At 47.7% G+C, this 13,444-nt stretch overlaps 1 protein-coding gene across 8 annotated transcripts in view; it reads left to right on the top strand.

Annotated features, from left to right (window-relative positions):
- Positions 1 to 13,444, top strand: part of Mlip (muscular LMNA interacting protein) — a 139,431-nt gene that overhangs the window by 38,256 nt on the left and 87,731 nt on the right. For 2 of the 8 annotated variants that reach the window (XM_070017278.1, XM_070017277.1), the window contains exon 1: positions 7,611 to 7,802. The exons of 4 other annotated variants lie outside the window; for them this stretch is intronic. In XM_070017278.1, coding sequence (XP_069873379.1) covers positions 7,716 to 7,802 — 87 coding nt within the window. In that variant the 5' untranslated portion in view covers positions 7,611 to 7,715. Of the gene's footprint in view, positions 1 to 7,610; positions 7,803 to 13,444 lie in introns of those variants that run through there. 2 more of the 8 variants (XM_070017273.1, XM_070017275.1) reach the window with 2 other exon arrangements.

Genomic DNA, 13,444 nt, shown 5'->3' with positions numbered 1-13,444 from the left:
CAGGGAGAGGGGAGAACAAAAGGCTCGGTGCGAGTACAGCAGGGAGGCCCAGCCAGTGAGTCTTCCTGCTTTGCAAGTGCAGCTGCAGGATTCTGGGAGAAGCCTTCAGCTTGCCAAGTATAGATGGCTCCTTTGAAAAGGTCACTGTGGAGCAGCTGCCTCCGGGCCATTCCCCCCTCCCCCTCCCTCCTCCCTGCCTCCCCCTCCCTCCTCCCTCCTCCCTGCCTCCCTCCTTCCTCCTCCCTCCTCCCTCCTCCCTCCTCCCTGCCTCCCTCCTCCCTGCCTCCTTCCACCCTGCCTCCCCTCCTCCCTCCTCCCTCCTACCTGCCTCCCCCTCCCTCCTCCCTCCTCCCTGCCTCCCTCCTCCCTGCCTCCTCCTCCCTCCTCCCTCCTCCCTGCTTCCCTCCTCCCAGCCATTCCCCCCTCCCCCTCCCTCCTCCCTGCCTCCCTCCTCCCTCCTCCCTGCCTCCCTCCTCCCTCCTCCCTCCTCCCAGCCATTCCCCCCTCCCCCTCCCTCCTCCCTGCCTCCCTCCTCCCAGCCATTCCCCCCTCCCCTCCCTCCTCCCTGCCTCCCTCCTCCCTGCCTCCTCCTCCCTCCTCCCTCCTACCTGCCTCCCTCCTCCCTGCCTCCCTCCTCCCTGCCTCCTTCCACCCTGCCTCCCCTCCTCCCTCCTCCCTGCCTCCCTCCACCCTGCCTCCCTCCTCCCTCCTCCCTGCCTCCCTCCTCCCTCCTCCCTCCTCCCTGCTTCCCCCTCCCTCCTCCCTCCTCCCTGCCTCCCTCCTCACTGTCTCCCCCCTCCCTGTCTCCCTCCTCCCTCCTCCCTGCCTCCTCCTCCCTCCTCCCTCCTCCCTGCCTCCCTCCTCCCTCCTCACTGTCTCCCTCCTCCCTCCTCCCTGCCTCCCTCCTCCCTCCTCCCTGCCTCCTCCTCCCTCCTCCCTCCTCCCTGCCTCCCTCCTCCCTGCCTCCCTCCTCCCTCAGTCCTGCTCTTTGTCTTGTTCTTCAGCCTTGTTCCAGAGTGGCTTCTTGGGCCTGGGAAGCCTCAACTTGCGGTGTGTTGATGCTCGCCACATCTCCTCTTCCTTCCCAGTTCTGCTGGAGCGATTTGTAGGCTGGACTCCAGGCCCGCTCACACTCTTCCTTAGCCTTGCTAAATCAGCCCACACTTCCGCCGCTCAGATTCACATGTCCTCCAGCCTTGACCCCACTGGGCCTCTGTGTGGCCTGACAACGCGCTGGCTCCCCGCCTCTCCTCCTTGCGTCTCCCCGGCTTGTTTGCTCACGGGATTTCCATCGTGCCTCTTGTTTGGGTGAGATGATTGGATGCATTTGAGCTCTAGACTCATCCAGTTCTAGAGTCTTCCACTGGTTGTCCGAGAGACCTCTTCAGTGTAGCGCAGGGGAAACTAGCTCCTGTTTTCTCTCCATTACTGACGTGTGCACGTGATGGTGTCAGTCCCACCTTGAACTTTAATTCTTGGACTCAGTCATTTCTGCTTGGAGCCCTGGCTCAGTTTAGCAGATGTGGCAGAGAGGAACCCTGGTCTGGGTACCTCTGTGCTTGCTGCGCCCCGGAAGTGAGATCATATGGCTGCTTTGCTGCACGTATTCTAGAAGTTTCTCACGTATGGCTTTCCCCTAGGGACACTGACTGCAGCTACCCCGGCCCCCACGGTTGGTCTGGATACGCTTTCACTGCAGGGTTTTGAATTCCGCTGCTCCTTCCTAGTGGGTCAGGACCTGTGCGGGGACCTCAGGGCGGAGGTGAGGACTGGGGGAAGGGCAAGGCGGCCGGCGGGACTCACAGGGCTCTTGAACTTCTTGCTCTTATCTTCCAAGGTGAAGGACGCGGCGCAGCCATGGTGGCTGTGGAGGGTGTGGGGAGCGTCCCCGGCGCTGAGCCGGACAGTGCCCAGGGCCCCGGCACGGGGGGCAGGGGCAGCTTCGTTCCCCATATCTCCATGCACACACGCGTGCCCACGTGAATGCACAAATAAATAGTCACAGTGTGGAAGCATGCGCTCACACTATCCAAGGTTGTGCGTCTACTCCACGTGGTGCCCAGGTGTGGGATTGGCGGCTCCCGCTTCCTCCCGCCATCCTGTACCTGCACGCCCCAGCCACCCGGCCTCTGTGCCAGGGGTGGGCAGGGGGGGCGGGGGGGAGGGAGGGGGAGGGGGGAGGGGGGAGGGGAGGCTGCCAGTCCTGGAGAGAGGGTCCACATTCTCCAAGGACTGTGCTCGGTCCCATGTTAGGAATCAGGACTCAACAATTTTCAAAACTGTGTTGTTGTTTTTTTAAGATTTAGCTCAATATTTTATTTTCAAGGCCAATATCCAAGAAGGCTGACCGTTTCTAGGGGAGGTTGACAAAATACATGTAAATAAAAAAAGTCTTAAAATTACAGCAGATTTTTAAGAAAAAGTATTGTGTTGTCATTAGAGTATAACATAGTCATCTTTCATTTTAAAGAATCTTGTTTTTAAAGTGTATGTTTTTGTTAAATGAATAAACTCCCAAGTTAAAAGATAAGTTACAGACTCTCTCTCTCTCTATCTATATATATATAGCCATGCAGAGTTAACATAACTTTATTGTTATTAACAATTAAGGTACCGTCGCAGTTTTGGCAGGTGTAAAGCGCTGTTGGGAATTACCTTAGCTCTGCTGGCGTTTTGTGCTTCCAGGAACTTAACTTTACCTCGTGAGTGTTTTGTTCCCAGGCCACAGGATAATTCAACTCCCAGGACTGGATGCCACACTGTTTCCTTTAATGGAGTGCAGAATGGGTTGCGTTGGGTTCTGAGCTGAGCCATGTCGGGCTAGCGGGAAGGCGTGGGTCTGAGGACAAGAGTCCTAGCTCTGGTGGCCAGCCTGACTCTGGACAGCTCTGCTCACAGACAGTGTGACTCCCTCAGACCGAGAATCAGAACATCCCTCCAACAGACCAAAATAGAACAAAGTCACGGCTACACGTAACGCTAATTGGAGTTGAAGCATTTGCCCAAGCCTGAATCAAGTCCAAATATTGAGTTCGTTTTTAAATTTTTAAATCTGTGCTGAGCATACTTATGTATGTTTTGAAGTCTGATTGTAATTGTTGTCAAACGTGAATGTTTCCAAAACCCGGAGACTGCAGCGAGACCAGGCCACGGCCTCTCCTGAGGCGACGCAGACTGAAGGGGTGCCTTCTGCCTGCGGTCTCGGAGATGCACCTGCTCGTGACCGACCGTTTTCTCATTTGTCGTTGCCACGAGCACTTCTCCCCCACCAAGCCTCCTCTCTCTAACTTGGAAGCGTTCTTCTTAGAGAAAGTCAAGTGGGTGGGTGACGCACCCGTTTAAATGTATTTTCACCTTCTTTGTTTCTTTCCTTGTGCGTTGCACGTGAAGAAACACAAGCAGCACTTCCCACACTCTGCCCAACACCAGGGAAATCCCATGCCTGGGACCTCTCAGTTTTCTCCGTGACTTCCCATTGGTGGTGATCTCTCAGACAGGGGCATATGGACACCGACGATTTTATAAGGATGCTCAGCTCACGGTACGCGGGGCATGGCCGCGAGCTCTGTTAGCGGCCGCTGGAGTTCAGCTGAGCCCTTCCGGGCAGATGTTTCTATTGGCACTAGCGCTTACCACCTTTTTCTGCCTTATTTTGGGTTTTCCACTTCCAAGACTGTTTTTATTTCTGTTTGGAGCAACTTCCTTTGGCCAAGATAGCCTTATTTTTATCCCCCCTTTCCTGCTCTGCTCTGGGGAGTGGACGCAAGGCTCTCGCCTGCCAGCAAGCTCCCTTCATGGAGCAGGATGTTCCGTTCATCTCGAGTCTCTCCAACAGCTGGCTGGAACTGGAACTGGCCCACACGATGTAACAAGCGTATGTTAGGTGCAGACAGTGGAGTGTGTGTGTGTACACGTGTGTGTGTGCGGGGATGTGTGTGGCGTGTTGGGAAAGGTTCTCTGGGTCTGAGAACCACTTCTGAAAATTCCTGGCTGAGGAATGGGAGCTGAGCCATCACGAATCATTTCTGTAGATGTGTGGTTGTACCTTGTGGTACTGTTCATAAAACTATCACATAGATACATTGTTTCTGAGGCACTTGTTAAATATGGAAGCAGTATAAAATCACTATTATTTTCAAGGAAGAGATTGTATAACAGAGGCCCTTAAGTTATGTTTAGTAGTTTGAACTGAATACTATTTTGTTTTCCTATTGAGTACCAGTGCGTTCTTTAATATATAGGCGTTCTTCAATATTGTCTGAGAGAAATTATTTGGCAATGAATTGTAGGGGGAAATAGTTATTGGGAAAATTTCACTCTAGGAATCTTAGGAGGAGGCTGGATTAGTCTTGCTTAAATGATAGAAGGGAGGAGGAATTTTCCAGAACTCACAGAAGAAAAATGATCAAGTTTAGAATAAATGGTGATATTCCTGCCAGCAAAATCTAGCCACCCTGGTGTCCTGGAGCAACTCCACGAGCTCAGCCATTGTTCTTGGTGTCACTGCTCGGTGTCCAAAGTCGCAGGTCCCTAGTTGTAAATCCTTGAATTGCATTCATACCTCTTGTCCTGCAATTTGTAAACAGTCTACACATTGCTAAATTATTATTACTTTCTCTTGTATTTAGCTAATTTTATTAATTCTACTTCCGATTCTTCAGGTCTGAGTCCTTTCTCTGTTCATGATGATTGACACCATCTGATCTGGTGTCTCTGAATACTAATTCACCAGGATAGTTTTCAGAGGGGAAATTGCAGCTAAGTGAAGCACTGATAATTTGTCAACCTGGATACTTTGTGCAGCATGACTTGACTAGAACTCGGAATTAAATACCCAAGAGAGCGGATTAAAAATAGAAAGGGTTTCAATGTCAGAAAATGAATTCTTGAGGCATCTTTCCTGCCTCTTTCATTCAATTTATCATATACACACTCTCTCTCTCTCTCACACACACGCACACACAACTGCAGTGCATGCCTACATACATGCACATACATGAACACTCACACATACACACATGCACACACACACACATTTCTGCAAACGAGGCAGTGCATCCTCTAGGGCTCCTAGGGTGAAACTGAGCCAAAAAGGCTGAGTTCTTTTGGCTGGCAGGTTCTACATGCTGGTGGATTGTAATTTCAAAGCAAATCGTAATTATTGGACTCACAACAGCAGATACCACATCCTTCACTTGGAAACAAGAACTGGAATGTTTTGTCATGAATACTGGTAGAAGTTTTAATCATTTAAAAATTATCCTCTACCTAACAAGCCATGAACATCTTACTAGATGATAATGTTTTATTTATGATTTTATTTGTAGGTAGGCAAGTAGTTTCACAAGACTCAGAAGAAATTAGTAGGACTTAAAAAATATCTTCCCAATCAAAACATTTTTAAAATACAGAAATAATCACATATACCTGTGTTATAGCAAAGGTGTCATTAGTATTAGTGTGTTATCTGTGATAACAATATTATAATGAAATAAATAGAACAGCATGATATAATTCATATGATAATAATAATAATAGAATGGTCTTAGTCTCAGTCACTGCAAGACTGTGAGATGCAGGCGGCTTCAGTGTGGTGAGGATGCTCATAAAGTTACTGCAGCTTGAAGCTGCATAGAGCACTTAGATCTTCAGGCCTGCTGGCTGGCAGATTTGTGGACCACAGGTGCAGTAGTATGTGTGTGCTCGTGGAATTCTGAGTCCCTGGAAGGGTGATTCATCAGATATTTTCTAAGCTTAACACCATTCCATTCTGTTTTCTCCTTTATTGTGAATTTTTAAAGATGTTAAACAGGAATTACTGGTTATAATTCTGTCGAAAAACACTAACCTAGGCTAGTGCTTTACAGATGGAAAATCTGGGGGCCTGGCAAAGGGAAATGACTTATTTAAGGTCAATGGACTCAGAAGTTGAAATAAGTGGTCTTTTAAGAACACGTATGGACTTTTAAAGAATATCCATATGGCTTTCCAGAGTGGTTGGACAAGTTTACACTCCCACCAAAAGTATAGTAGTCACATCTCAGCTAGCATCTGTTATTATAAGTTTTCCTGATAATGTCCATCCTAACTGGGGTGAGGTGGAATCTTAATGTTGTTTTGATTTGCATTTCTTTTATGGCCAGAGATGTTGAACACCTCTTAATGTGTCTATTTGCCATTCTTCTTTCTTCCTCTTAAAAGAAGTCTCTCTTTAAGTCATTAATCAATTTATTGATTAGGTTGTTGAGTTTTTAGGGGTTTATGTTGAGCGGGGGGGGGGGAGAAAGGGTTAATGTTTTGACTTCTAAGTATATTTTAGATATAAGGCCTTTTCTGATGTATAGCTAGTGAAGATCTGCTCCCATTCTGTGGGCTTTCTATTTATCTTGCTAGCTCTGTCCTTTGCTATGCAAAAGCTCTTCAGTTTGATACTATCCCATTTCCCTATTACTCAGTAATTCCACTCTTGGGCAATTTCCAATGGACTGCAAACCAGGGCACACTAAAGCCACCAGTACAACCATGTTCATTGTAGCATTATTTACCATAACCAAGATATGTTATCAACCTGGATGTCCCTCAGTGGACCAATGGATCAAGAAAGCATGGTATATATACTCAATGGAATTCTACTCATCCATCAGAAAGAATGATATTGTACCATTCGTAAGAAAACAGAAAGACTTGGAAAAACTATATTATGTGAAGTAAACTGTAGCCAAAGAAATATAGGTTTCATGCTTTCCCTCATTTGTGGCAACTAGAATGTGCCTATAAATCTACAAGTAAACACACTAAACGGCTAGCATAAATAAAAAAAATATGCTCGCACACTGGGGCATGATAAGTTATATAAGACATTTACATACAGAGGCAAAGGAAGCTGTGCATAGGAGTGAAGGACAGCCGCAATAAGTAGCTATGTGCAGATGATCATATAAAATAATATTCTATGAAATGAACTCCAAGAAAAGGAAATGAGACAGTTTTTTTTTTTAGTTGCTATTGTTGCTGTTTCTGTTTTCTTTTTGTCTTGTTTGTATTTGGGAAGGAAAGGAGGGGCACATAAAAGGTGAAGCAAGGATGAACAAACACTGCAGTGATACTCACTGGACACTATCTGGAAAATGAACTGGATCTTGTGGGTGGGGACAGGAGGAAAGACTCGGAGAGGTGTTTTAGGCCTAGGCTGGGTGTAGGAGAACATTTTGAGAGTTTCTGTGTATAGCAGCCTCAGACCCTTCCATTCTGGGTGACCCCCTTGAAGGTGTCTATGATGTACTGACAAGAGGTTTTGGCTTTTCCCTAAGAGCTCATAATGGGCGTCTGTGGGCTTGCTAGGGAGTCCTGCTATTATTCCCGGACCTCCATAATATCCTAGGAAAATGTCTGCCTTGGCTGGATTTTCTTTAAATGCTTACAAACATCAGAGGAAGAAAGCATTTTTGGCCTTTTGGTAAGAAGTTTTCTATTAGCTGTATAATTTTGACAGTGTGTGTGGCCTAAAAAATATCTTCCCCGCCCTTGTCACTCACAGACCCCCAAATGTGTCTCAAAGTCAATTAGACTCGCTCAGAAACCTAGCATCTGTTCCTTCCCTCAGTCATAAATTCCCACATAGAATCCGTTTCTCCTTTTAAAGTGGTTCCCCTAGCAACGGAGCCACACTTGCGTGATCAGAGCCGTTTGTCACTTTTGAAGTCTAACTTTTGGATATGGCTCCGGGAGAGGAAGAAAACAACATCCAAACAAACATGTCCGGAACTCTAGAATGGCGCATCACCCACGGGGGCATCGCGCAGGTGAGTCTGTGAGGACTGTCCTCACACGCGCAGCAAAGATCACCATCCCGTGGAAGCTATCTTTGTCACGGAGAACAGATGGGAGTGATTCTCAAAGTGGTTGAATTATCATAAAGATGTATTCTGGGAAGCAGTGGGTAGACGGAGATAAAGGACGATGTGCAGCAGGCAGGCACAGCGCATGGTGGAAGCTCGCCTTGGGTTGTCCAGTCTTTCTTCACTTCAGGCTGGAATACACGCATGGGCGCGGCTCAGGTACGTGGCGAGACACCGCTTTCTGAGCCTTCTATGCATCAAGCGCCAGAGCGAAGTGCGGGCGAGGTGCGTCTGACCCAGTCCCAAAGCTTGCTGTTCATTTTCCCCCTAAAGCTGCCACTACCACTACTACTAAGAATATTTGTCGTTTATCCCGGCGTGCCTTTTTTCTTTTTTCACACATCGCGGTCTAATCTTCCGATGATCGGAGTTGGACCTTCGTTTGATTCTGGGTTTCCTTCCTGTCCCAAATCCTGCTCCAGCCCCCGCTCTCTCTAGAATGCAGTGCAGGGCGAGGGGCTAGAACGACTGGAAGGAAGCAAAGAAGAAAGGGAAGGGTAATGATGAGACCAGGGTAGCGTGTGGGATCGGCAGAGACCCCGCCCGGCGGGAAGAGTAGGGGCCGCACCACGGAGCCCCAGGCAAACTTGGCTGGCATGAATTTGCTGCCAGGACCTCAGGGTGTATGGAACATCTTTCCGTGGGAAGGTCTTCCTCAAGCGTGTATGAATTACTGCACATAGCTGTCACGTGACCCGAGGCACTGCAGCACGGTGGGAGGGAGGGAGGGGAAGGGACCACGCAATGCCCGGGCTCTGACCTGGAGCAGGAAGGTTAGGGTGGAGTCTGAGGCTGCAGAGGAGGGCTTTCTGGCGATGAGTGTGAGAATGTGCTGGTGCTTGGCAGGGGCGTGCAGCACCCATTCTGTGCCACGCCTACTCGTGTGTTCCCGTTTCATCCAGGGGCCCAGGGTTCTGCTCAAGTTTGTCCCCCTGGTCCCGGTGACAGAGCTCAGCCCTGGCTGCCCTCGTGAGCCGTCGAGTGACCCAAATGGCCTCTGTGTGTGTGAGTGCATTTGTGTGTATGCGCATATGTGTGTGCACACAGTATACATGTGTGTGACGTGTGTATGGACTTGGGGGTCCATGTATTGTGTACACGCATGTCTATGAGTGAGTGGGATGTGTGTTTTGGTGCCGGGGGTTGAATTCGGGGACTAACGCTCTCTGTCACTGTTCCCTACCTAAAAGTTATTGTTCTATTCTAAGGAATGAATTGGAACAAGAAAAATGTACAGATTTTTTTTCTGATGCATAATCTTGGGTACATTTTTTTAAATAGGCGATGTTAAGTGTGATGAACAATTACCTATTATTTCCCTAACTAAACTGGTTTGACAAGGGTTTGTTTCATGGTATAATTTTTTTTCCTGTCAGCTTTTCAAGGAAATATAACAATACTTCAAAAAAGTGAAATGTGAAATCCTGAAGGAAAATGTTTCATTTTACCGGTAAGCTTATTGAGATCACGGAGGTGATACATTGTGAACTAGCAAATATCTCTGTGGAAAAAGAAGGCCCTCTGTCTTGCTAGTGGAACATTTGGCCACCTCTGCCTTGGAACAAGGGGCTTTTGTGACTTGAATTCCTTTGTGCCCACGGCCTGCTCCGTGGAATGCCCGCAGAACCTCTAGAACTTGTTTTCACATAGTTTGAAGGCCCCTCTCCCACTCAGTCCTGTTGAGTTGAAAACAACGCACGTGTGTGCATATATAGCAAGGCCTGCAACTCAGCATCCGCTCTTGGATCCACAGCCAGCAGAATGCAGGGCTCCACATCCCAGATCCTCCTCAGGTAACTGGATTGATGAGGCCAGGCCTCACTCTCCAACGATTGGTGAGTGGTTCTTAAATTATCTCCACTATGAGTACTCAGATGGATTTTTTAAAATAAAGCGAAATAGTACTGTAACATTGAAAAAACAAAGACTTCTTACCGTTGCTTAGACTTTGCTGGTAATTACAACTAGAAGACTTGGAAGAAACTTTTCATGTAGATGTAATGATTTAAAAATATCACTAGTGACAATGGACTTTCCCGAGGGACAGAGATGTAAGGACATAACCAGCAAGGCAAGAAATATGAATGGAAGTTGATGAGAAAATAAAGTGAGATCAAAATAATGATTTGAAAGATAAGTACTTGGGAGCATAGCCAGTAAAATCATTTCACAGAATCTAACAATGATTATGCCATGGGCACATCTCTCTTTTAAATGTGCATTCATTGTTAAGTTGATAACTGCTTTGGGAAACTCAGTATTTCAGTGCATAGCTGGAGTTGGAAATTTCACATGTGATGTTTGTTATTTTCAAAAAAGGTCCCCAAGTTAGACAATGCACTCTCTGTATGAGAGTGAAAGCACTGATCTTCCTTGCGAAATTTTAGGAATCTCTGTTTTAACTAGTGGGAAGTTTGAGGAAGTAGGTAAGGTACTATTTTAGGTCAGCTGGGTATTCTTTATTAAGATGTTTTCATGAGGTTTAAAAATACTTTCTAATAATCTGTTATTTTATTAGTTTGAATTTTTCTTCCTCTTATATACTGTATTATTACTTTATTGCACACTTTGAAAAGAAAGGAAAATGCTTCCTTCATATTAAATTTAATATTACCTCTTAGTATCTTCCTTCAAAATGATACCTTTTTCTGGCTCTAATGGATACATGCATTACAGTATTAATACATTTATTTGTATGCTTTCTCCTTTCTAAAAAATAATGTTATTGCTTCAAAGTAAGACAGAAAGCCAGGCACCAGGGGCATGCGCTACCAGGAGGTGTGTGGTTGTAGGCCAGTCCATGTAGATAGGTTCACAAGGCTCCATCGGGACAGACGCAGCTGGACATGGTAGAGCGCCCCTGTCATTCTAGCAGGGGCGGACGGCAGAAAATAGGAAGGTTGAAGTGGAGACATGTGCCTGAGTGGGGAGCAAGACCCGATCTCAAAAATAACTGGCACAAAACGGGCTGGAGGCACTGCTCAGCAGCAGGGCACCTATTGCTGGCAAGTGTAAGACCTGAGTTCTAACCCGACTACTTCTGAAGAAATGAACAAGACAGAAAGATAGGTGTTTTTTTGTTGTTGTTGTTGTTTTTTGGGTCTGGTCGTGGGGCCTGAACTCTGGGCCTGGGCGCTGTCCCTCAGCTCTTCAGCTCAAGGCTAGCGCTCTACCACTGAGCCACCTTCCCAGTGCCAGGTGGTTTTTTTTTTTTTTTAAGTCAATCTGTTCTTTCCTATGACACACTTGTGGGACACCCGGGAGAGTAGAAGCTGAATGTAGAATATTGGAATAAACTCTTTCGGGGTAGATCATAGTAGAAATTGTATTAGTATCAGAATCGTGGCGTTGCCTTAAAGGATGCTAGCTTCAGTCTGTCCACTTCGCAACGTTCTACAAATGTGTTTCTCTCATGAAGCATCTCGGGAGGATTCGCTAGGGTCCCCAAGCATCTCACGAAGTCAGGCGTGTTGCTTTTGACCTTTTCCATGTGACGTATTCGTATCTCTTTGGCTACATTTTGAGATCTTCCAGTCATCACCCATTTATGCAATCAGTGCTTGTGGTGCTGACTGTGTTGTTTGTGAACAAGTCAGTGTTGGCCAGCAGGGCTCATGGTGGGTAGACCTGACCTACAAACCACCTCTTCTTCTTTCTTCTGGTCACTGATTGCTCGTCTCCATCAAACTCACTGCTCCTTTCTCTCTACCTAGACCAGGAAGAGCAGTTCATTTATTAACTCTGTGAAAATCCCTCTCTCTTCTTCCCCTCCCTTCCTCCCTCTCTCTTCTCTCTCCAAGCTACATTCCTTCCATACATTCGCTAAATGTCACGGCAGACAGAAGGCTCCATGGACTGTCCGGTTCAGTAGTTTGCACTGTGATGGATAGGACACTTTGGATTATTAATCAATGTGTTCTGTAGCCAAATACATGTAGGAAGCAGTAGGGTAAGCAAAGCTAATTATGGAAAGCGAGAGAGTGTACTGATACATTGGCCAGGGATGATGGTAAAGCCAGGAAAGATGAATGCAATCACTAAAACTGATGATTTTTATCCAAGCAACTAGAAATAACAGTTTTATTTAGATAGAAAGAGGGACAAACAGACACAATACACTGAGGTGTGGGGAACATTTGGGGGAAGTTAAGGACTAAGTTTGGGGGGGAATCCTGTTAATTCAGCGTGAACTCATTTTGGACACGAATGATTTTCATATATGAGCTATCCAACTGGAGATGCTAGCTTCATGGAGCTATAATGCAAGGGAGCCATCCAGCCTGGGAAATGGAATTTGGATCCGATAAATAATCTTTCTGAAGCTGAAGAACTGGGCTTGTTCCCCGGGGGCTCTGTGTGGAGGGGGTCAGGAGGTGGTGTGCCAGACACCAGTGTAGCGAGACAGCAGAGCCGCTGGAATGCTTCTTAGCATTGTCCCTGTGCCATCTTCAAATGTATTTATTTAGCTTTCTATGTATTCCTCTACTGTCTATTTCTATTTGTTCTATTATTTATCTTTAATCTGTTCATGTCCAACGGTAGGTGTTCGATTTTCATTTCTTCTTGTATCTACTTATGTCCAGCGCTTTGGATTCTCCCCAGTGCTCTGCAGCGTCTGCTTTACTTTAATTAAAGAAGGCTATGGACGTGGTGTAGCTCAGAGGCTGAGCTCCATGGAGATGGGGGGGTGGTCGGGAGGAAACCGCCCGGAGCTCAGGGCGCCCCACACACCTGGACGCAGTGGCGGGACCCGCGGTGCTGCGACCGACGCCCGGGTTTCCCATCTTTCCAGAAGGGAAACGTGAAACCACCAGGGTGGAAATGATCGTTCTAACCTGGGTCAGCAGAAACAGGGCCAAAGTGAGCAGAAGGTCAGAGGAGACAGGCCGGCTGGCCGAGGCCCGCTCCCCGCATTTCGAGTTTCCACTCTCCCGAGCCCCTGCGCACTGCGGACCCCACGGTGCCGATTAAAGCGAGGGGCAGCCAGGCAGGTCCAGGGAAGGAGGTTCAGCCAAACTGGCCCGCTTTCTGCCAGCCCACCTTCCCCATGCAGGCCTTTGCTCTAGGTGTCAGTAAAGGAAGAATGGAGACTGGAATGATGTTACCTCGGTTGTCCCTGGGAGCACGGTCTACCCCCTCGGCGCTGGTTCGCTGGCATGTCACTGGGAAGTCTTCACAGCCCGGCAGGTGGCCTTGCTTGCTAGTCTTACCGTCCTTCCTTGACGCATGTGTGTGGATGTGGGGGAGGGGTCCCCAGAGTTTCTGAGTGTAAAGATGTCATCCGCTGGTTCTGGAATCCAAGGTGGTCCATCATAGGCAGGAGCGACTCAGGAGGAGGGAGACAGAGGTGAAGTGGAGGCCGCGCGCCCGGTTGTATCCCGCTGTCAGTTTCTGAGTCCCAGGGATGAGCCTGTGGCTTCTTTTTATTTTTATTATTGTCATGACTCTCAGCAAAAGCAGCTTCTAAGTGTCCATGCTGCCTCACAGTCTCTGTGCGGCACGGCATCGACGCCCTGCCACCGTCTCGGGCCTGCAGCTCTCCGGAA

The sequence above is a fragment of the Dipodomys merriami genome, unplaced genomic scaffold, assembly GCF_024711535.1.
Source record: "Dipodomys merriami isolate MVZ:Mamm:240054 unplaced genomic scaffold, mDipMer1.0.p SCAF_122, whole genome shotgun sequence".
NCBI lineage: Eukaryota > Metazoa > Chordata > Mammalia > Rodentia > Heteromyidae > Dipodomys > Dipodomys merriami.
The sequence above is the reverse complement of the archived record's forward strand: the minus strand, read 5'-3'. Positions and strand labels throughout refer to the sequence as shown.